This window comes from Canis lupus, chromosome 26 (assembly GCF_048164855.1).
Source record: "Canis lupus baileyi chromosome 26, mCanLup2.hap1, whole genome shotgun sequence".
Lineage (NCBI taxonomy): Eukaryota > Metazoa > Chordata > Mammalia > Carnivora > Canidae > Canis > Canis lupus.
The window spans coordinates 33,988,511-34,013,246 of NC_132863.1; the positions used below are offsets into that span (position 1 = coordinate 33,988,511).

The 24,736-nt window shown below is 46.0% G+C and overlaps 1 protein-coding gene across 5 annotated transcripts in view; it reads left to right on the plus strand.

The window, feature by feature from the left end:
• TTPAL (alpha tocopherol transfer protein like) overlaps window positions 1-24,736 on the plus strand; it is a 38,186-nt gene extending 13,450 nt beyond the window's left edge. The window contains exons 1-6 of one of the 5 annotated variants that reach the window (XM_072801140.1): window positions 9,940-10,092; window positions 10,433-10,658; window positions 13,259-13,718; window positions 16,197-16,390; window positions 18,173-18,283; window positions 20,430-24,736. In XM_072801140.1, the coding sequence (XP_072657241.1) occupies window positions 13,274-13,718; window positions 16,197-16,390; window positions 18,173-18,283; window positions 20,430-20,708 (1,029 nt within the window). In that variant the 5' untranslated portion in view covers window positions 9,940-10,092; window positions 10,433-10,658; window positions 13,259-13,273 and the 3' untranslated portion in view covers window positions 20,709-24,736. Of the gene's footprint in view, window positions 1-9,499; window positions 9,653-9,939; window positions 10,093-10,432; window positions 10,659-13,258; window positions 13,719-16,196; window positions 16,391-18,172; window positions 18,284-20,429 lie in introns of those variants that run through there. The other 4 variants (XM_072801141.1, XM_072801145.1, XM_072801142.1 and 1 more) reach the window with 4 other exon arrangements.

Below are 24,736 nucleotides of genomic sequence, written 5' to 3' on the forward strand. Positions count from 1 at the left end.
ACACACCTTTATTTTTGTCTCCTAGCATCCCTTTTAAAATTTATTCAGTGCAGAGACATTTTCTCTGCCACGAGGTGAAAACTCATCGCGTTACTTTTTTGCTCATTCTCAAGAAACAGTTCCATAATTACATTAGGTCATAAACACGGTATCGATTTATAAATTAGAATTTCCAGTAAAGCTACTGATCACAACTCCAAGCTTGATTTGGGTTTAAAGCTTCTCCCCGTAGCCTGCTTGGTGTTGCTTTAGGCTGATAGCCTGCTGCAGTGGGGGAGGCGGTGTAGGAGGCTCCATTCTTTCTCCTCCCCTTTCCCACAGGTGGGGCTGAGGGGGCTGGGTAGACATGGAGTGGGGAGAGGAAGTGTCTCACTTGACCTGCCACCAACCTGGCCAGAGCTCTCTGGATCTAGGAAACATTTTAAGTTGCCCCTTTCTGTCATGGGATGCTGCCGTGGGCTCATGGAGATGGCCAATGCCATAGGCCCTTCCCAAACTTGATGTTGGTGGATGCTCCTCTCTAAGGGTGTCTAGAAACTCCTTTCTAAGCCCTAAGAATCTGACATCCAACTCTAGGTTTTTGCTGCTACCACCCCTCTGCCCCTCCATGAGGTCCTGGGGGACATGACTGCACTATCCCAAGTGACCAAAGGGGAGGCTTGGACCCCTTGTAGATGCTATCAGCTCATGCTGGTCCATGGGAAACACTGAAACAGCCTTTGCCTTGGAGCATCTGAGAGTATGGACTGATCTCAGGACATGCACACACTCTAGCTCCTTCACCAGTGCAGCTGGGCAGCCCATTTCTCCCAACTTCTAGACATCCCTGCCCACATAGGAGTCACATATTAACTCTTCACATTGGTTCCCCCCTCCCTCCTCAAGAAGCCTCCACCATTCTATTCCACTCTTCCAAGAAGGTGACCACCAAAGTAATGTTGCCCTCTCTCCCCACCATAGAACTGTGGGTGAATGTAGGGGTAATAATACATATTGTGGTCATACAACTTTAGCACTTGTGGGCTTTTGGATTATGCTCTTGAAAAGTTATCACTGGCTGTCACAGCAGAGCTTTAGGGCAACATTGTACAAGTTACATCCACCTCCCCCAGACTCTGTTTTCTCATATCTTCATGAAGGCGATAATACCCACCCAGCGGGGCCATTGTGAGGGCCGCATGGCACAGATAGAGTATTGCCAGATCTGACTTTCTAAGATCCCACAATCACACACCTGCAATTCCATCTCTGTGTGATCACTGACAAGTGATTTCCTGACCTGGTCTTAGGTTTCCTACTGTCCAATGGTACTCAGAAGAGCCCCTACCTGATAGCATCTCCACGAGGTTAGTGGGGTGAATATATAGAGAGTGTGTAGCCCAGGGCCTAGCATTTGGTAAGGATTTAGTACTGCTGGATGTTAATAATACGGTGAGGGCAGTCTGGGTGGGCTTTAAAGCTGGTCCTGGTGGGATAGGGGGTGTAGAGTCTACCCCTCTTGGTCCACTAGCATTCCAGGCCCTGTTTTGGAAATGCTTCAGCCCAGCTGGGATTCAGGGCCCTTGGGAACAGAGAGGACAGTCTGTACCTCCAAACAGTCATGCTGACTCAGATTTAAAAATCAATGTGTGACCAGAAAAACACAGCTGGGCTCTCACCTCGTATGGGAAATCCACACAGCCAACCCCACTCATGTCTTTATCTCAAGCTCGGAGAGGTGGCCGGCCCTATTCAGGGCCCTGATTCTAAGGCTTATAAACAAAAAGGCTGGCACACGGAGTAACAGAAATCTCTGGCTTCTTGAGGAACACCAGGCCCATGGGTCACAAGCTTCGCATGACCCCCTGGTTGGGGTCAGGCATGTCTGGTGCTTGCCAAACCCTTGACTCTCTCAGCCCTAGTCTGGACACTTCTCAAGCCAAGTCAGGCTCTGGACGGCTGGTTGGGCAACCCATGACCTCAGACTGGGTCAGATCCATCAGATGAGCATCTGTTTAAGAGTATGGAACATTTTGTTCTTTAGAATCCCAAGGGCCAAAGAGTATGAACCCTCCCCAGCCACAATTTACCTTCCCCCACCCCCAACTGCCATTTATTTTGGGCAAGTTCTTTTGCCTCTCTGAGTCTGGTTTTCCCATCCGTCAAATGCAAACTAACAAGCACCTCCACCCACCAGGATTGTGAGATTCAGGTAATAAGGATAGAGGAATGGCACACACATTGACAGGCACTCAGTAGGGGGAAGTAATTCCTACAAACAGGGCACTGGACACTAAATGAAAACCGGTAAGTTATATATGCAGTGGGTAGACTGTGGAGGCAGACTGCCTAGGTTCAAAACCAAGCTGCTTTGCCACCTTCTATGTGGTCACAGGTGACCTCTCTGACTCAATTTTCTTCTCTATAAAATGGGAATGATAATAATAATAGAATTATGGGGATGCTGTTAAATTAGATGCACTGGGAATGGTGCCTGGCACCTAATAATCACTTAATGAGAATTAACTATTTTTGATTGGTCACACAAGTTAGTGATGTTAGCAATGGTGCTGAAATCACACCAGTAAGGCTGTTCGACAGGATTAACGGTAAAGAGAACTCATAGTTATTGAGAACCTACTATGTATCAGAAGCCATATATTCAAACGTGTATATGCACATACACGTACACAGTGAGGTACGCAGTTCTGTTTTCATCTTTTAAAAACTTTGTATTATAAAACAAATCACAGATGTGGAAAATCATACAAATTAAACGTGTGGCTTAGTGATTATTTGGGGGGCAAACATCCCAGTAACCACCACCCAGGTCAAGAAATAAAACTTTGCCAGTGACCCCAGGAGCCTCTCTATGTACCCCAACTCAATCAAACCCCTCCCCCCAAAGTCACTAGCCTGACTTTAATAGTAATTATTTCTTTGCTTAATCATTTTCATGTGCATCCCTAGATATTATAGTTCTATTTTTCCCATTAAAAAAAAATCTTAATATGTGTTTTAAGCCGTAGATTCCCCCTGTATTTCTTTCTTTTCCTTGTAGTTTATCTGTTACGCTTTTTGACCCATAGAGTTTCTCAAAGTCTGGATTTTGTCTACTGCATCCTTACAGTTCAATTCAACATGGCCCTTGCCTTCTGTGTTTCCTGCATATTAGCAGCTAAGTCAGCCAGTTTCCATCCCTCTGACATGATTATAGGTAGTTCTGTGTTCTTTTATCAAGAAACACATATGTGGTTAGAGTTTGCTCTTTTTTTTGTTATTAGCTGCTATTGTGTACAGCAGCTATATACACTAAATTCATAGGAGGTTGCAAAATGGCAGTATTGTATCATTTTGTTTTCCTGTACCAATTTTAATAATTTTATAAGATGTTTTTCTTAATCTATTATTTGGTCACCCAGTGGTACAGTTCATATAGGAAAGATGGGACAAATACTTGATTCTCCTGTTTTATTTACGTAGTTTTAAGAATATAATTTGTTTCTATGCCATCCTCAGAAGGAGATCAGTTGGTGTTTTTTGCTAAATGTCATTATGAACTTATTGAAACATATTTGATGCACTTCAATCAATTGCAATTATAATCTTTGTTTCAGCAGAAATTGTACCATCATTAGGTTGGTTTCTAAGTCCACTTGATAGCCTGGATGGCTTCCTTGTTATCTAGTTATGACAAGATATTCCAGGCTCATTTCCTGCCACATCTTTAGAATCAGAAATTTCTCCAAGAAGTCCTTCTAGAAAAGGGCATTTCAAGACTATAAACTGAGGCTAAGTACACTCACTGCTACTAGATTGGTCATTGTTTTTAGTGAATAGAATTAATATTTTATATAAATATAGACATAGATTTTATTATATATTTGTTAATATAGATTATAGGGTGTATATATATATATACACATATATATATCTCAATGTAACTTTGGTTTTCAAGGACACAAGAGATGAAAAATTTGAAAGATTCTGCAATAACTGATTTGCCACTTTATACTTACAACAGAATAGCAATGGTAAAACTGCCGCTGTTAACTAGAATACTGAAAATGGATAAAAAAATGTTTGCATCCACTAGGCCTATTCCCTACCACTTCGGGGGAATTGTACTATAGCTACATTGTTAGAGCATATAGGCTCTACAAACTTTGTTTCTTTATTTTTATTATTAAAGATTTTATTTATTTATTCATGAGAGACAGAGAGAGAGAGAGAGAGAGAGAGAGAGAGAGAGGCAGAGACACAGGCAGAGGGAGAAGCAGGCTCCATGCAGGGAGCCCAACATGGGACTCGAGCCCTGGTCTCCAGGATCACACCCTGGGCTGAAGGCGATGCTAAACCACTGAGCCACCTGGGATGCCCCTTTGTTTCTCTTTTAGCTATCTTTCAGTAAATATGCAATGCAATATTACCACCAGTCCTCATGGCAAAGTCTCTCCAGGCATGTTGTTGGGCTGGAGCTCATTCTCAGTAGACAACTCAGGAAAGGCTCAGAGAAAAAACACTGAGTGTTTGTGAGATAATAACGGGTCTTTATAGAAGATCAGTTTTGCTGGATTTAAATTCTTGGTATGTACTTCCTTTGAGTGTCTTACATATATTATAGCATTTCCTCCCTGCTTAAAGCATTGCTGTTGAAGAGTCTGATGAAAATCTCATTTTATTTCCTTTTGCCTACGTGCTCAGGGCACCTAAAAATTATTTTTCTTTATCTTTAAAAACCAGTAATTTTACAAAAGTGTGCCTTGGTATTGGTTGTTCTGAGACCATGATGTATTGCTGGCTTTGTTTTGGGGTTTTGTTGTTGTTGTTATGTTGTTTTATTTTTCCCTTTAGTGACTCATCTTATTCCTAGGTTAGATGATCATTTCTGAACTTTGATTTGTCCCTTTCCCTCAAATTCTTTTATGTCCTCATTTACCTTTAATTTTTAAAAAATGCCCCTTCGCTTTCTATTTATCTCAACTATCTGTTGATTTTATTCTTTTCATTTGCTCTTATATTCCATTTAGTTCACTTTTCATTTTAAAAATAATTTTTTTTTACCTCTGATTCTTTCATGACTTGACACCTGGTTTCTGAATTTCTATAATTCTGATTTATGTTGTTCTTTTTTTGTTTAATGTCACGTTGTTCATGTTTTTAGCTTGCTTTCCTTTTCTTCTTTTTTAAAGAAGAAAATTAAAAAAAAATTTTTTTTTTCTTTTTCTTTTTTAAATGTCTTTCTGGGCAAGCTATCATTGTCTATAAGGCTGCTATTTTACTCCTTCTACTTCTCTCTCCTGGTCTCTGTCTCTCTCTCTCCCTCCTCTCTCTCTCCCTCCCTCTCCTCTTCTTCCTCCTTCTCCTCCTTCTTCAAGCCATCTTGCTTTCCTAGGATTTGACTTTGGTACTTTTCCATTGCTCATTTTTATGTGAGATAGTTTTTCTGAACATTTGGAGGAGGCTTGGTTAAGAAAACTTTTGTATTTTCACAGAGCTCCCCCTTCTGTTGTTTCTGCAGATTGTTAACAAAAATCTGGCTTTACCTCTGAGGTTTTCTGGCTCTGCTCCCCTCCCCTACATTCATCTAGCCCACTTTTTTCCTTGATTTCTGCTTTCCCTATCCTACTCCATTGAAATTTCCCAGGAGTTTCTCAGCATGAGGCCTGTCCTGGAAGGAGGGTTCGGTGGTCATTTCTGGAACTCATGGGCATTAAACTCCATTAGCCCTGAGGCTTCGTGGCAGACTCCTTGCACTCCTCTAGTTGGAGTTGGGAAAACCCTTCCTAGTTTTAGCTGCTGTTTTCAAATAGCCCTGACATGCTTTCCATAGATGTTGCAGTCTGGGGACTCCAGTTTTAAGGTTTGTTAGACAGGTTGTTGCTTCCCTTTTATATCTCCTCCAGAGGCCCTGGTGGCACTCAGGCCTCAGAGCTGCTGCTGATTTGTCCTCATTCATTTGTTCAGGGAGTTCCTGAAAATACCTTCTTACCTAGGTCTGTTGTAAACATGGGTATGGATTTTATTTTTGTTTTTATGTGGGGACTTGGGAGGATTTAAATCTGTGCTTGGCATCACTGCCATCATCTTCCCAGAACTCCCCTGCTGCTATCATTTTATAGATAAGGAAACTGAGCCCCAGGGTGGTTTGCTCAAAATCACATAGCTAACAAGAAGGGATAAATGTATGTGAGAGCACCTGCCATCCTGCATGGTACAGAGAAGATGCTTAATACAGATGACTTTCTCCCTTACTTTTTCCTCCCTGCTTTTACCAGTCAATGTCCCTTCAGGATTCGTTATTGACAATTCAGTGAGATTATTCAGGCAAAGAGCTCATGGCACTGCCAAAAAAAAAAAAAAAAAAAAAAGGTGTTCAATCAGAGGTACCTGTTAGTAAAGAATTTATGATTAAAGAAACCAAGGTAGGGGATCCCTGGGTGGCGCAGCGGTTTGGCGCCTGCCTTTGGCCCAGGGCACGATCCTGGAGACCCGGGATCGAATCCCACGTCGGGCTGCCGGTGCATGGAGCCTGCTTCTCCCTCTGCCTGTGTCTCTGCCTCTCTCTCTCTCTCTCTGTGACTATCATAAATAATTAAATAAATAAATAAATAAATAAATAAATAAATAAATAAATAAATAAAAAAGAAACCAAGGTAAGTAATTGTTCCAAGGTTGCACAGCTGACTCATGTCTATTCAACCAGAAGCCAGTTTTCTTTCTTCTATACTAGTGGTTCTCAATGGGGGCAATTTTGTTCCCTAGTATATATTTTTCAATATTTGAAGGCATTTTTGTTTTTCACCACTGTAAGTGTGGGGTGCTACTCTCATCTAGTGGTTAGAGGCCAGGAATACCATTAAGCATCCTACAATGTACAGGTTGACATAAACCCCCACCCCTCAAAAAGACTCACCCAGCCCCTAAGGTCAATAGTATTGTGCATGAGAAACTAAGCCCTATATCATGGTGGTATCCTAAATAAGCCCTTCCTTAGAATCAATACTAAAACTTGTTCTAGCAGATTGTCTGAGGTCAGAATCACATGCTTTGAAAACAGTGACAGGTCAGGCATTTCCGGCCTCCTCTAGCAAATACCCAACAGCCAGATTTCTTTCTTCAGAGACTGGATGAAGCTAGGAGGACGGGATGCTAGGAGTCCTCCAAACCAAGATGCAGGGCAAGCTGCCCTCCCTCCAGCGACCTTTCTGCTCTCAAGTGGGGTGGTCATCACGAGTTAACAGACATGTCATGATCCAATGTACCAGAACTCTGCACACACCATTCTACTGAATCCTTCTAAGGACCCCCTAGACAATGAGACACATACCCCCATTTTGCCCACAAGGAAATGGATGTTTTGAGGGGTAGTTCTGAGTGTGTTACTTCTGAGTATCCAGTGCAGAAAAGTAAAAGACAGAAGTTCAAACTGCAGCTCAATCTTGGAGTCATCATGTGACCATGGGCAATTTCTTTTCCTCCTCCGAGCCTGCTTCTCAACGTGTAGGAACAAAGAGGCAAAGTAATCTCTAAACCAAAGTAAAAGTTGGGGCCGTGTTGTCATACAGACTTGGGTTCAAAGCCAGCTCTTTCTTTGACTATCTTGAGCCCCTAGGTAAGTGACTTTCCCTTTCTGGGTTTCAGTTTTCCCATCTGTACATGAGACAATCCTAGCTTCCTGTTCACAGGGTTGTAGCAAGGTATAATTGAAATCATACAAACAAATTATTTAGCATAGTACCTGGTGTATATAATCCCTCAAAAAATGAAAACTTTTTTGTTTTTTTTTTGTTTTTTTTTTACGAAAACTTTTTTGACTGAGACTCTTCTAATCCTAAGATAACTTAGTTCCATGATATGTAACATCAGGAAGACCCAAAAATAATGGCCCTCAATTGAGGGAAGGGGCAGGGACTTCTGGGCATCTTTGAATCTCCTCTCAACCCTCCCCTGCCCTTGAGACCAGGTTCTAGACTTATATTCTTCTCCTCCTGCTGGCAGTATCTGGGATTGCAACCTGATCGTACCACCAGTGGGTCTGGGGTCTGGGTGAAGTTTATTCAAATAACTAGGACACCATGGTCTGGAAAGATCATTCCTTGCCCTTTGCCATGAGAGCTGCCATTTGTAAAAATACGGTTTGCCTGGTGAGGGGCAAGGTGTTTCCTCTTATGAGCTTATTTAATCAGCTTTTTGCTCATGGGGAACTAGAGGCTTTGGAAAATTGAGTGATTTGGCTATGGTCACATAGTTGGACATAGGGTTGCCAGATTGTGGTAGGTGGAATAATGACACCCCAAAGATAACCCTGTGGTAATCTCCGGAGCCTGTTACTATCTTATCGTATATGATAAAAGGAACTTTGAAGATGTGACTAAGTTAAGGATCTTGAGATGGGGAAGATAATCCTAGATTATCCGGGTGGATCTAATGTAATCACAAGAGTCCTTATAATAAGAGGCAGGCAGGACAACAATAATGTATTATACACTTAAAAATTTGTTAAGAGGGTAGATCTCATGTTAAGTGCTCTTGCCACAAGAAAAAAAAATTTTAATATAAAAGAGGGACACAGGAAGATCGGAGTCAGTAGTAGATGTGCCAACAAAAGTAAGAGGTTGAAGTGATTTGAGGAATGAGCTATGAGCTGTGGAATGCGAGTGGCCTCTAGAAGCTGGAAAGGCAAAGGAACGAATCCCCTCTTTAAGTCCCCAGAGAGAATACATCTTTGTCAACACCTTGATTGTAGACTTCTGACCTGCAGAACTGTAAGATAATAAATCTGTATTGTTTCAAGTCATTACATTTGTAGTAATTTGTTACAGGAGCAATAGGAAACTAATACATAGATAGACTGGGGGCGGGGAGGGGGACTCAAACAAACAAAACACAGGGTGTCCAGTTAAATTTGAATTTCTGGGGATGCCTGGGTGGCTCAGTGGTTGAGTGTCTACCTTTGGCTCAGGTCATGATCCTGGGGTCCTGGGAATGAGTCCTGCATAAATAAAAAAAAAAAGATTTGGTTTTTAGTATAAGTCTATCCCAAACGTCGCAGGAGACATACTTACACTTAAAAAGAAATTGTTGTTTATTTGAAATACAGATTTAACTGAGTGCTCCGTATTTTATCCTAGAAATGGTGGAGCCAGAGCAGGAGTCAAAACTTACGACTTCACGGCTCTTCCACTTTCCCCAACAATCTGGGATCCAGCAGAAATTGCCATGTTCTCATGGCCTGCGTGGGTCAGTTCCCATCCTCCAGAGCTCCTCTTGCCCTCTGGGGTTGGGAAAGGAAGGGGTTGTTTAAAGTCATCTCTTGGATGCACCTTTGGGCTCTCGGTCCTCCCAGACCACAGAATTTCTCTCTACAGATTTGTGTCTTTGCTCTGCTTGAAAGAGCCACCCAGGGGCTTTGTCTCAAAGTCATGGTTGCGTAATAATAATAGGTATGTTGGGGCGGGAGGTGTGGGGCTGATGGTGCTGGGGGTGGGGGTGGGGCAGGAAGGGGACTTTATGAGCCCCAAAGCAGGACACAAGTCATTACTCAAGAGGGTGATTTTCAAAGCCAGAATCGTGTTGCATATGAGGACCCTGAGGCCTGCGGCCACTGAGCTGGAGGCAGACGGAGGTCCGCTGGATGGGCATCTCCCCGCGTGCTAATCCCGAAGTCCAGGTTGGAAGCCCCTTCTACTTCACTGCTTGCCAATTTCCCTTCCACGACATAGGGGGGCTCCATAAACAAGACCGAGTGAGGCAGTGGGTGTAAAGCCGCGGGCGCGCGGTGGGATGTCCTGAAGCCGCAGTTCCTTGCCTTCTTCCTCGGGGTCTCATTTCCCGCCTCTGTACCCCCCCCCAAGCCTCCCCTCTCCGCAGGCCCGACCCCGCCAGCGCGCAGGCCCGGCCGCTAGGTGGGGCCCGAGGGCCGGCACTGCGGAGGGAAGCTGCGCGTGCGCACTCGCGGGCGGCGCCGCGCCTTCCCACGCCCCGCGCACGTCACTTCCGGCGCGAGGGGCCGGGCCGGCCGGGCCGGGAGTGCGGGTCGGCTCTGTGCGCGCTGCCGGACGAGGCTCCCACTGCCGCTAGACCCGCGCTCCGCCCCGTGTAGCCGGGCCGGTGAGTGCCCGCGAGGCCGCCCCTGTGTCAGGGGGGTCGGGGAGAGGGACCCCCGAGAGGGAGGGATCACCGGAAGTTGGAGGACTCAAGGAGAGAGACCCCAGGAAATGGGGACGCTGGGGAAGGGGTGACAGCCGGAAGTGGGGGGCCTCAGAAGGTGGTCGGCGGGACGCGGGGGCTCGGGGCTCCGGGGGGCCGGCTTCCTGGCCTCCGCGAGGCGGGGCGGGGAGGAGGGCGGTGCCCGCGACGTGAGGGGCTCCAGGCGGGGGAGGTTCCAGGCTTCACCGTAACAAACGGTGTTTGCACCGTCCCTACGCCCACCCATCACCTGACGCTCCAGACTGTCCTGCCCTGGGCTTGACGCTGCCGAGGCCCTGGAGATTACACAGGAGGCTCCAGGCGGAGGGTGAAGCCCAGTGTGGGGCCACGCACATCCACGCGGTGCCGCCCTAGGTGTGTACCCTCCGGCCCGTCTCTTAACCTCCCATCGTCCGCTAATATTCACAGAGCACCGTCATGTGCCAGGCTAGGCCTATAGCCAATGGACACTACAGTCTGTTTCCCAGGTAAGCACTGGATTGGGATTACAGGCATCTGTCGGTGCCTCCCGTGGAAACAGCCCAGGGTGGGTCCCGTGAGCCGTGATCGCGGTTTCATGCCTCGCTTAGCATTCCTCCGCCAGGCAGATCCAGCTCATTCAGCAAATATTCATGGAGTGCAGTCTACCCGTCTGACACGTTGTTAGGCACTGGGTCTAAGGCGACGAACGAGACAGATAAAGATGCTGCCGGCAGATTGCCTACAGACCATCAGAACAGAGGGAGCGTGCTCTGCCAAGGAGCTCCTGGTGGGGAGGCTCCTACCCCTGGCCTGGAGTTGGAGAAGGCGTCCTGCGTCAAGCACCATCATCTCTTACCTGGCTTACTGCAGCACCCTCTGAATAGTCTCTACTTCTGTCCTTAACCCCTTACAATCCGTTTGCAAGACAGACGAGCAATCCTGTAAAATAGAAATCAGATCGTGTCACTCTTCTCAGATGGCTCCCACCAAACTCAATAAAAGAGTTCTTACTGGCCTACAAAGCCCTGTATCAATGGGGCTCCCGGTATCTCTATCAACTCATCTGCTAATATTCTCCACCTTGTTCATTTGGCTGTAGCCGCACACTGGCCTCCTTACTGGCAGGTGTGTTCTTGCCTCTGGCTTTGCCCTTGTTCTCCCAGATATCTGCATGGCCTTACTCCCTCATCTTCATCTTTCCTCAAATGTCATTTGGGTGAACAAATCATCCCTGACCACCCTATTTAAAATTTCAATCCCTATTCCCAGGTACCTCCAAACCCTCTACCCTGCTTTATTTCTCCCCCTAGCACTTTCATCTGGTAGATTATAGTTTTTTTTCTTGCTTATAGTCTGGCTCTCCCACGAATCTAAGTTCAACACAGGCACAATTTTGTTGTTGTTGTTCACTGATGTATATCTTTAGTGCCTGGAAGAGGACCTGGTACATAGTAAGTCCTCCATGTTTGTTGAATGCATGAAGTGGCATTGGGACTTTTGGATGAATCAGTATTGGTCAGGTGAAGAACAAGCTTGCTAGAGGAAACAGGATGTGAACAAGACAAGAAAACACAGCTTTGGGAGGAACTGAAAGCAGCTGGGTGGGGCTGGAGGTTAGAATGCAAGGAACGGAGTGGCAAGACAACGGTTTTGGGGGAGTGACCTGGTCACCAGCTACATGCAGAGACCCCTAAGATGGTCCCTGCTCTCCTTGAGCTCAGAGTCAGGGACCAGTGGTAGTCTGTGGACAGGAGCTTGGGCTTTGGGACTGGACAGCTGCTACTGCCTTACTCCTGGAATAACTAAAGCAGCTGTTTTTGGTTTTGTTTTTTTATTCAATAAATGTGTTCTGCTCTTCCAAGAAACAGACACTAGGATGAGATTAGACATGCAAGGAATGAATTGGAGGCAGCACCTGTGAAGCATAAAAGGAGGGGAAGCTGCAGAAGTCAGGGAGAGCCTTCAGACTCCAATAGGAGCTCAGCTCTCCAGGGAAGGAGGTTTGGGCAGGGAGTCGTGGACGGTAGGGCAGTTCCATGGCAGGTTCAGGCTGAACCTCGAGGCAAAGTTGCCTGTTAGTGGAGGCCCACATTTCACTCAGTCATTGACTGGGGAAAGGGTGACATCCACTGGATGGTGGATCCAGAGGGATGGCAGCTGGGGCCATCCTGTCAGTTATGCTCCATTCCCATGTGAGCGTCAATCAGCCTTGTTTCACGGCCATCATAAGTCATATATGTATATGGTAAAAAAAAAAAAAGGTATAGTTTTTTAAAAAAGGTACTACTTTTTTTACCCTACTTAAATGTCCAGTTATCCAGTACTCTTCCCTAGAGGGAACCACTGGTAACGATTTTCTTATATTTCCTTCCAGAAATTTTAGGTGCGCTCAATATATAGGTATAGATTTTAAGAATATAAATAAGGTTATTCTGTGCCCACTGTCCTGCAACTTGCTTTCTTTTCCTTAGTGTGTCAGTTCATAAAAATCTTCCCCTAGTATCCCATTGTTAGGATAATATCATTTAACCAGTCTCCAGCTGGTATGCAGTTAAAGTCTTTTCCCTGTCTTTTCCCATCATAACCAATACTTGAAGTAATTGTCCTTGTGTGTATATTTTGTGCACATGTACAAGTATATGCCCTTGAAATGAGATGCTGAGCCACGGGGTGTGTGGTTTTAAATTTTGATAGCGACAAACTGCCCTCCGATGAGGCTATGCCAGTTTATTCTCTGTCCAACAGAAAGCACATCAGCACCCATTTTGTATTTTTGCCAATATGACTTTCAGAGTTGTTTTAGCTCACCTTTCTTTAATTACAAGTAGGTCGAGCAGCCTATCTCTGTACAGAAGGCCACAGCGTTGCCTGAGGAGTGTGTGTGTCCCACTGCAGTTGCCTGGGTGCCTTGGTGGGGATTTTCACTTCATTCGGTCGGGGGTTGGACCTGGGCCTGTGGTCCAGATCCACTTCATTCCCCCAGCTGAGAACCGCCGCTCTGACAAAAGTGCGCCTGCCCACCACCCTCACCCCTCTACATCATGCTGCCCTTCAGAGGAGCAGTGCCGGGCTTCGTTCACTTGGCTCGGGGTTTGTGTGTTGGCAGGGATCCTGGTAGCTAATGTCAGAAGAAAGTGACTCTCTGCGAACCAGCCCCTCTGCGGCCTCACTCTCGGAAAATGAGCTGCCGCCCCCGCCCGAGCCTCCCGGCTACGTGTGCTCGCTGACAGAGGAGCTGGTCACCAAAGCCAGGGAAGAGCTGCAGGAGAAGCCGGAATGGAGGCTCCGAGATGTGCAGGCCCTCCGTGACATGGTGCGGAAGGAGTGCCCGACCCTGAGCACCTCTCTGGATGATGCCTTCCTCCTGCGCTTCCTCCGCGCCCGCAAGTTCGATTACGACCGGGCCCTACAGCTGCTGGTCAACTACCACAGCTGCAGGAGAAGCTGGCCCGAAGTCTTCAACAACCTGAAGCCCTCGGCCTTAAAGGATGTCCTCGCTTCCGGATTCCTCACTGTGCTGCCCCACACTGACCCCCGAGGCTGCCACATCCTGTGCATCCGCCCAGGTATTGCCCTGGCCAGGCCGTAGGTACCTGCCTGCATGCCCACCTGTGTGTGGGATGCGTGTGCCTGGCACCCCGTCTCTCCCTTGCCTTTCCCTATCGGCCCCCTCCCTGTTGGAGTCAAAGCTCTTCTGGTTACAAATGACAAAAAGCTACTCAACCTGGCCTAGGAGAAAAGGGAGGAGTTAAAGAAACAGGAGCATCCCCCAGAAGCAGTGAGCTCAAAGTGTAGCAGCTTTCCTGGGGCTCCCGGGCCCCAAAACCAGAATCCACTTTGCCCCCCCCATCAGGAACTAAGCCAGCCATTCTCCCTGTCTCTGCTTCTGTCTACGTGTCTCCCTAGGCCACACGTTTCTGCTGTCCTGTATATATCTTCCTTGCTCTTTTTCCTGGAGACTGGCTTTTGCCACCACTTTGCACCTGTCAAGATCTCGTACCCCTTAGTGTGCAGGCTTCCTGGGCTACCCAGCCAAGTTCCTCCGTGCAAATTCCTGCCCTGGTCAGAGGGTACAAGCAGGCTTGCCCCATGCCTCCTTTGCGAGGAGGTGAGGCAGGCATCTGGCGGGGGGAGGGGCGCGGCTGGGCAGATGACCAGAAAGGTGACAATTCACTGTGTGTCTCTTCCTCCTCTCCCTCCTTTCCTCTACTTTGTTAAGCCACTGATTCACTTTAGATTCACTTTTCCAACTCAGCACTTACTGTTGGTAATGAGGACATCTTACATTTCCTTGCATTGCTTTTAATTAGGGGCACCAAATATGCTATAAACTCAAGAGTGTTGTCCACTAGACTCCAACCCCCACGGCCTTAAAAATCTCTGTCAGGCCAGAGCAAAGACAAAATTTGAAAGTAAGATCGCAGTGTTCTTCCCAACTAAGCCAGGAGCAGGAGAGTGCCCGCTGGCAGCCCTCCTTTGCTCACATACTCCTCTTGAAGGGATGTCTGTCAGGCAGTGGACACCTCCCTGCACTTTTCTCTCTGCCTTTAAGGTCTGCATCGCCATGTGCTTTGGTCAATTGCCAAACCCTTTTTGGAGACTAAACCATCCTCCTGAACCTTTACTGTGTACCAGGCACAATGTTAACTAAGTGCTTTACCTGCTGTTTTAGGCACTTTCCAAAATTAGGGTTATTTTAAAACAGGCAATGTGGTGGAGATTTTAGGGCACCAGGAGACCTAGGAACCAATCAGCAGGTTTTTTTTCTGCTACTTCTCTGTACTGGACTCATAAGGATCTACAAAACAGACTAGCACCCTGGTTTCACCTCTTTGCCTGTGTGGTTTCAAACCTTTGCTTGCACAGTTTCAGCCTTTTGCTTGTGAGATGAAGTCTTTCCCCCATGTGTCTGGAGCAGCTAGACCCCTCCCTACCAATGCAACTTAGGAGGAGGCGTACTGAGATGGTTTTGTTCTCAACTGGGTATTAGCTTTGCCTCTTTTGGGACATATGTTATTGAAAAGGAAGGCATCCGGTTATGTAGAAGCAGGTTTGGTTGGCAGCAACATTCAGTAGCAAGCTGGCACAGCTTTTGGACAAAGATTATTTTTCATAGGAATTTTGCACATATTACATATCCCCTTGGTGGCGGCAGTCATGTGGAATTTTATCGTCCTAAGAAAAGGACACACAGATTGGTGGAATTTTCTTGAGAACAGCGGTTAATAGTCAAAAGTTGTCATTTCCATCTTCTTCCCAGAGAAAGGAAGGACTCCTTTAAACATATGGGCAATACTAAGAGAACGTCTGGCCCGGAAAGGGGATATAGCACAAAGCACAGACTGGAAAGCCATCTCCATCCCTGCTTTCCTTGACACATGCTTCATTTTCAGGCCAGCTCTTGTCGCTTGGGGCCCCAGAGTCTCAGGCTCCTAGCCTCACCACTACAAGAGGGGAGAGGGATCTCTTCTCTCCAAAGGGCCATGGTCGAAGAATTGAGTCCCCTTGGCTCTGTTTGATCTGGCTTGGATCACACAGTAGCCAGGATGATGTCGACTCCCACTGACCACACCCATCTCTGCAGCCAGGAGGCAGGTCAGTGGTACCCAAAGTGGGAAGGCTAATGTGGGAAGAGGTGGCTCAGGGCGGTGGTATGAAAATCTGATGTAATTAGATGTCCATTAAGGTATTACTGGCATATTCTTCTTCTGAGGAGATGTGGGCTCAGAGTGAGGAGGTAACTCACACAGCTAGTAAGATTCAACACACACACACCCTCCTTCCGTGTGTGTCTGACTTCAGAGCTCAAGCTTTTAACTCCAGCACTCACTTGCATTCCCATTTCCAAATGTGCTGCTGCATTTAGAATTAACATCAGCTGCTGCTAAGGTGTCCCATTTACTAACCTAAATAGAGCCATGCCAATAGAGTAGCTTTCTTTCCATTTTTTAAATAAGAGTTCGAGCAAGGAGATAAATCTTAGCCTGTGATTACTTGTTTTGTATTCATCTCTGTAACATTCTGTCCATTTCTTATGACCTCAGACAGATGGATACCGAGCAACTATCCAATTACCGAAAACATCCGAGCCATATACTTGACATTAGAAAAACTCATTCAGTCTGAAGAAACCCAGGTGAATGGAATTGTAATTCTTGCAGACTACAAAGGAGTGAGCTTATCAAAAGCATCTCACTTTGGCCCTTTTATAGCCAAAAAGGTGATTGGCATCCTTCAGGTATGGCCCCTGTTTGTCGTGTGCCTGTTTCATGGTGGTTTTGGCTTTTCTCAGGGTCCTATTTACCACAGGTCCCACATGATACACAAACCTCACTTCTCATGCCTACAGTCTGAAAGATACAACAGCATTATGGGAAGAAATGCAAATGTCCTATTTACCATTCATTCTCAGCAGGTTCTCCAGTGGTTTCTAAGGTCCCTTCAGTCTGGACAAGATCAGCTTTAGGGGCAAGAGCTCAAACAACCAGAGAAATACGTTCTGCTCATTTTTGTTGTTTACTTCTCCAGAAGACAGGGGAACAATTCTAACAAATGAAACTGAGAATTTGTGTTTCTGATGTGTTAGATAGATCCTGCCCTCTGGGACCTCAGAATGGGGATCCTGTCGGACTATTTTGGACAGGTGCTTTCGTATCTCGTGTGTTATGTATTTATTATTATTTTTAGAGAGAAAGAGAGTGTACATATGTGCATGGGGGTGGGACAGAGGGGGAGAGAATCTGAGGTAGACTCCACCTCCAGTGTGGAGCCTGAGGCAGGGCTCAATCTTACAACCCTGAGATAATGATCTGAGCTGAAATCAAGAGTCAGATGCTTAATTGAGTCAGCCACCCAGGTACCCCGTGTTCTGTGTTTTAGAACATAATGGGGGGCAACCCTCTTGGGTCCCCTCCCTCTTCAGGAGCTTTGTACTATCACTTTGCTATTGCTCAGTAAACCTTGCTTTGCTGCCCACCAAAAAAAAAAAAAAAAAAAAAAAGACACAAGTGCAGGGAACCAGAAAGTTCCATATGTGCACAATGTTCAACAGTTTGCAAAGTGCTTTTATAGTCGTCATAACTCATTCAATCCTACAAGGCAAAATTTATTTTTCCTTTTTAGTATATGTGCTGCTGAAGTGAGCATGAATCCCTTTTCCTTTTTGGTGGCTGGGGACACAGCCCTTGCAGGGGTAGCATGGCCTGAGTCTCAGGTCTCTAACAGTTTCAGCTCCCTGTTCCCTCTGACCAGCCCACAGGTACTGTCCCTTGCGAGCTGTAGGGCACCAAAGAAAAGTTTCCCCTGTGAATCCCACAAAGTGTGTGAGCCCGCACTGGGTGCCAGGTTGATTATTTAAACATCAGCATCACATTTGGTCATTATCAGAAATGTGGAGCTAATACTCTGGCTTTCCTTTGCTTCCACTCTTCTTTTACTACCTGCTAAGTACTGCACAGATTAAAGTGTTAGGATAGTGAGTTTGGATCAGTGTTTTTCTAAGGTGATCTGAGGGGAAAAAGCTTCAGGGTTAGATAGGTCTGGGAGATGTGGCATAGTATGTCCCTTTCTTGAGAATGTGACTGTAAACATTTGCATATGACAGTCCTGTGGTTAAGGACATCTGTATGACTATATACAGCGTGCTGTTCTCAAACTTATTTACCTACCATGGAACCATTTGGGCATCACACCTAGTACAATCCTGAGAAATACCGTTTGGCAACACCAGTCCTGAAGGTCCAATGTTTGTTAGATCCATCCACACAGGCTCCAACCTTTTTTTTTTTTTTTCCTTTGCCACAAGAGGAGCAGCTCTCCACTTGTTTGCCCCAAGAAAGACCCTCTCTCTGAGTCTTGTCTTCCAGGTTAGCCCTCACTTGAGCTGTCTTGGAGGAGGCCATGAGAATCAGAGCAAACTGATATGGAGGCCTAAAGAAGATTTAAAGGAGGGAGGCAGACTGTGGAAACAGCCTGCGAGTGCCTCCCACATGTTCTAACATCTCCTTCCCTTCTCCTACAGGACGGCTTCCCCATTCGGATAAAAGCAGTCCATGTAGTGAATGAACCTCGAATATTTAAAGGCATTTTTGCCATCATAAAACCATTTCTGAAGGAGAAAATAGCAAACAGAGTAAGTGATGATTCTTTTAACTTGATACTTCTTTTTTTACTCCCCTGTGACATCAATAAACTTCTTTTAGTTTATTATTTTTGCCCTGGGATGGTTAATTTGGAAAGAACAGATTTACAGATAAATGATCTTTTCTGTGAAAGGAAAATAAAATTAATAGGACCATAATATGTGACAGTGGAGAGAGCAGGGAGGCAGGCAGTTCTAAGAGTTAAAATGCTATATTTTGGCTCTTCAATATCCTGGCCTGGGCACTGTGAACCAACATTGTATCATTGTATTTCCTGTATAAGAGGACAGGGAGAAGGGTAGTATTGGGCAGGTAGTTAAAAAGTTATAGTGATTTCTTACCACAGCTCCTTGGGGCTTAAAAACGCAATTTTTAAGCTCTTCTATTTACCTAGTTTATTGTCTCGTGTATCAGGTTTGTGGAATATTTCAAGGTTCATGAGATAAGTGAGTTTTAGCCTACCCGTTATTTAAGAAAGGACAGATGGCCCTTGAAGGATGGTCTTCCTCTGTGACCTAGAAGAGCCATTTCTCACTCAGCCTTTGCTAGGTACCATGGTTGCATGTAATGGATGGTATTTTTCTCCTCCTCCTTCAGGCCTAGGAACATCGTGGTCCCTCCAAAGACCGGGTCTTGAATTTTGTACTCTTTTTCAAAGAGGAAACAGAATCTCAAGGTTGCAAGGGAAGGAATTTAAAATACAGAGGGGTGCCTGGGTGGCTCAGTTGGTGGAACATGCCATTCTTGATCTCAGGGCTGTAAGTTCAAGCCCCATGTTGGGTAGAGAGATTACTTAAAATCTTAAAAAAAAAAAAATCAAATTTAGATTCCCAGGCCCTTTCCCTGAAAATTTTAACTCCAGTCCAGGGGTGGAGCCCAGGAGTGTGATTTTAAAATCTTAAAATCAGAATCTGTGATTCTGATGCACAGTCAGGTTTGAAGTTAAGTTAGTGGCATCCCTGCCTGGGTTTGAACCTATCTTAGTACCTGAAGATCCTGTTTGGAACCTGCTCTTAAAGCCAAAGCAGTCTTTGGAACACGCCTCATTATATCTATGAAATGACCTTATTTGTGGTCCATAATCTTGTTCATTTCATCCTTCATATGTTCATTCATTCATTCAAAAATATCCATTAAAGGGCAGCCCCAGTGGCGCAGCGGTTTAGCGCCGCCTGCAGTCCGGGGTGTGATCCTGGAGTCTTGGGATCGAGTCCCCACGTCAGGCTCCCTGCATGGAGCCTGCTTCTCCCTCTGCCTATGTCTCTGCCTCTCTTTTTCTGAATAAATAAATCTTAAAAAAAAAAAGTACAAACTTTCCATTTAAAAAAAAATATATATCCATTAAACTACTGTGTTTACAAATACGTTCTAGATGAGCAATATAGACCAAAATCTCTGCCCCCAGGGGAGCTTACATTCTAGAGAGAAACAGACAGTGGGTATATGTGATCTAGTATTAAGATATGCTAAGTGCTGTGCAGAAAAATTAAGCAGAGAAAGGGGACAGTACAGAGCAGGGGCACGGGACTGTAGCACAGGATTAAAGCTGGGCGTCGCTGAGAAGCTGGCCTTTAAGCAAAGACTGGGAAGAGGCGAGAGCATGAGCTCTCAGATATCTGAGACCAGCAGCTACGGTACTGGCCTGAGGTGGGAGCACATTGGACATGCTGGAGCAGCAGCAGAGGGAAGTGGGAGGAGGGGAAGAGAGGAGCAGCGGGGGCCAGACTGTGACAGGCCCTATGGCCCAGTGTGCGGACTTTGGCTCCTAGTGCGTGAGGTGGGAGCACTGGCAGGCCGTACAGAAAGGAGTTGGCACGACCTGAGCGTGAAACAGGCTGTGAGCAGGGAGGCCAGTGTGAGGCTGTCGTGAGAACACAGGGGAGAAGTGGCAGCGGCGGCATGGTTCCAGGGTTCCGTGGGCAGGCAGCAGAGTGGTTGCATCTGGCTGTATTCTGAAAGCACCAGCCAATAGCGCGGGAAGGGAATTAAGGATCCTCAAGGTCTTCGAGGAACTGGAAGGGTCAGGTTGCCATCAGCTGCTCCTTCATTCATTCAGCAGGTGTTTGAGCACTTGCCTGCCTTGCAGGTTACTGATCCTGATTAACCTGAGGACACGTGTTTCCATTTCCCCTTCAGTTTTTCCTCCATGGGTCTGACCTGAACTCTCTCCACACAAACCTTCCAAGAAGCATTCTCCCCAAGGAGTATGGTGGCACGGCTGGAGAGCTGGACATCACTGCCTGGAATGCCGTGCTCCTGGCCTCAGAGGAGGACTTTGTGAGGGAGTTCTGCCCACCTGTCTCCGTCTGCGACAGCATCCTGGGCCAGGCCCTGCCGACGGAGGGGCTAGCCTCAGATGCGCAGTGTGACGATTCCCTACGGGCCGTGAAATCACAGCTGTACTCCTGCTACTAACCAGTCCCCTGTGAGTGCCACCATCTTTAAATCCTTTCCTTTTCCTCTGGAGAGGCGCAAGGAGAATCTGAGGTGCCCGTGAGTCAGTCTTGCTCCTTGTAATTAAATTGCAGCCTGTACAGCTCTGAAGGTGAGCCATGGAGTAAGGCCTTGGTTATTGGAATTAATCCATGGAAGACATGGAAAATGGTCCCAGTGATTCTCAAACGTTTGGAATCTCAGTTGGCAACCATCAATCTGGAAGCTATGTCTGGTTCTTAGAGATCTTGGAACAAGAAAAATCAGGACCAAAGTCACTTTTGTCCCACATTCCAGAAGAAAAGCACCTGACTGGCCAGTCAGCACACTCCTAAGAAAGAACCTGGCCGAGTCTCCAAGGTGGCCACAGAGGAGACTTCTGGAGTTTGTGTCTTTCACCTGATTACCAACTACAGACTTCTGTTGCTCATCAGGAAATTTCTAGTTTGAGGACCAGGCCCCAGCTGCCATCACTGGGTTTGGAAAGCACCTTAATTGAATCATGGGAGCATCAGGACATAAGTAGCACTTCCTTATCAAATTTGGGAGCCAGAGACTTCAAAGCACTTCTAAGATTCATTGGTTGACTCTTGCAATAGAAACTGAAGTTTTCCCAAACCCATAAAGCCTTAGCCCTGGTTCTCAATAAAATTATAAAGGATCCTAGAGGTATGTGATTTTACTCAACCTAAAACACCACATGCCAGGCCTGAGTAGCTAAAAGAATTCTGGCCCAAGAATGAAGAGACCAGTACTCCAGCTCCAGAAGTGTGACTGTGGATAAGACCTGGGCCTCTGTGGGCCTCTCCTTTCTCATCTGTAAAATGAAGCTGGATGAAATGATGCCAGGGGCTTTGGCTGCTGATGTTTGAGAATTTGGTTTAGTTACTAAATGCCAGACATTGGTGTTCTGCCCAGAAGAATGGCTCTCTAGAGGCAAGTGTGATCCTACTTTTTTTGTGGTACATCTGGGCCTTTCCAAGAGGCACATGTCACCATCTGGCCTACCTTTAAAAAGGAAAGTAGTATCTATATTCTTGGGACCTGCTGATAACCAACTTCCTTTTTATAGGGAGGGTTGAACTGGACAATGGCAGGTGAGATGACCAGGGTTCATGTGAATTCCTTCTATCCCTGAGGCTCTGGTGGGACACTGGAAACCCAACAGTGGGGAATGGCTAAATTACTTGGGATTCTTAAATTTTGGTCTCTAGAAACAAATGCAAGAGTTATTGCTGGATCACTTCTGGGACCCTAGTCCTCCCAGACATGCTTGTTTCTCTCTCTGATGTGGGTGGACAGACTTTAGCCAGCAAGTCCGAACGTTAGTTCTGCGTTTCAGCACTTTAGACTCTTCCTGTCAAAACGTTAGCCTTAGCCCAAGCATCTAACTAGGTGGTTCATCTGGTGGCATTTGACCTATTTCCTTTCGTATTCATTCCTTGAAAATTACAGTGATAAAAAGCAACAAGTACAGTGTGTTGTGTAAGTACGTTCTCCGTGCATTTATGAGACCACCAGGCAAGGGAACAAAAAACAGCTCAGTTAGGAAGAGGGTGGTGCTCTGAAATGCAAAGGCCAGTCTATTGTTAATAAGCTCTGCATCTTCATAGTACTGTTTCAAATATCTGGAGAAGTTGGTGGTGGAAACGATTCACCTCATTAGTGCCAATTCCAGGGAAGGCTCTTCACCATAGATACTAACCCTGGATCCCCTCTAGGGACCTGGCAGAGCTGGAAGTGCCAACACGCAGACCCCTGGCAGCCTCCAGGTCCATCTGCCAATGACAGCGTGACCAGCAAGGCTGGAAAGATCTAAATAGCACAAGTAGGACAGCTATAGTAGAAGGTTCAGAACCCAACTGCTTGGATGTGGGAACTGGTTAGAAGCATTCTTAGGCCTCAAAGAGAAAACAGGTTGAAAAACAACCACTGCTGCCAAGCTAGATGGAGGGAGGCATGAACTGTTCAGCCCCACAGACTTTCCCCAGTTTACACTCTGCACTGCATTCCTGGCTGGTTTTGCCTGTGTCTGTTGGACTTTAAAGCTTATGTGTGTTTAAGCTCACGGAGACAAGCATCTCCCAAGACCAGGATATTGCCCACTTCCTAGGACTTTCCAGTTGGCCCAAGGAGCCGATGCATTCAGCTTCTGAAAGGAGTCAGAGCCAAGATGTGTCTGCCTTCTGTAGCCACTGTGCTTTATTTTGGTTCCAAAGAGATATCAAATAGTTCTGACGCCTCAGGAGGTTTGAATCAAGGTGTGAAAGCAGGACCTCCCTGGGTGAAAATCAAGGCCATTTCTGTGTGGCTTCACCGGATCTCTGTACAGTCACCGCCGCAGGGTGGGGGAATGACCAAAGGAGCACACAGTGAGCCTCAGTAGTGGGGGTACAGTGACGGGGCAAACAAGTGAACATTAGGAGAACTGGGAAGGTCTTCCTGCAGGGGAAAGTTCTGGCCCATTTCACAAAAATCTAAAAAGTAACTTCCTTAAATTCAGGGTACTGTGGTATAGGAAAGGGAAAGGGATAGTATCCAGGGGACCTGAGTTCTGGCTTTACACTGCTATGTGACCTTGGATGAGCCACTGAACCCCCCCCTGAATCGCATGATAAAAGGGTCTCTGCTCTGAGTTCTGAACCCTGTATTTTAGGCATCATTTGGCTTCCTTGCCACAGGGACATTGTACTCTACCATTTAGAGGCCTTCTTCCTTCCCCCACCCCCAATCTGGATTATTTTACAGAAAATGTAAGTCTGAATTGACATCCGAAGCTCCCAAATGAAATCTGTAAGCTTAGGTAATATGGGGATTTTCTTCCTCCTCTGCTCTTTACACAGAATCTGGAAAATTGTGCCTCTTCCTGGAATTCTACTCTTCCTTCACAGAGGAGAGGCTGGGAGAAGCGTACAGAAGCACCTATGCAACTCTTGCATCCTCTCTGGAGTTTATGTGCTTTTTGGCAGAAGTGGCTCTAGCTTCCCCATACTTCATCTTGCTTTCACAAGGAGCCACTTGTCCTTAGAGGTTTACAAACACTTCAGCTTGTAAGATACATGTTTGCCAGAAAGGACAAGAAGAGGTATTTTCCCAGAATTCCTGAGAGTCTTTCTGAATTCTCCCAGAGTGGGCAGTTTCTCTTAAATGCCACCAGATTGTCAGATCAGTTGTGGGATTACTTTCCCATTTGGGTAGGCAAAAGCTGTGGCACAGTGGTGGTGGTATTATAATAATTAATTTTCAAGTTTTCAGTTTTTTAAGGTTTTTCCTTTGAAGCCTCTTTCATTTGGGAAGTGAAGTGTTAGCTTAGGTCATGATGCAAGTGTGGCTGTTCTGTGGCATGAGATAATGTGCATAAACCAAACAGAAACATCTCAACTGTTCAGGAAAGAGGGCTGTCTGGTGAGGTCTCTCAGTATTGGGATCTGTTAATTCTGTAAATCTAAAGTAAATTCTTTTTTGCTCTCCTGACTCAGTATTGGTTTGCTTGAAACGCAAGTGACAGGCATTGTCAGAGTCAAATATTCCTCCTTATAAGACTTGCTCCACTGGAAGGCCCAGTGTGACTCGTGGATGGAGAAGCTAGTGATGAATCTGTTTGCCAACTGGCTGCTCGTCCTTGGTCTCACTGGGCAGCACGTTAAGCTGGGGAGAAAGCTGCCATTGGGGTTCTTGTGGATATGCCTCCACGTCTTGGCACATCAGGTGGTAACCTGTTATGGGTGGAATGCTTAAAGCCTCTGATCCTCCTCTGACAGGGTAGGAGGTAGGCTAATGTTCTGACCGGATTGGTTCCTCATTTCAGCCACTGGTCACATTCCTCACTTCAAACTGAAATTCAGTTTAGCTTTGAGTAGACCGACAAGTGGTGGTGGATTCATCTACTTCAGTGTTTGTTTTGACCAAAAGTTTATTTTTCTAGTGCATTTTCTACGTCAAAGTGGTGAAAACATGTAATTTTAGTATGCATGACTGGGTCTTAAACAATAAAAATTCCTGTAAGGTTA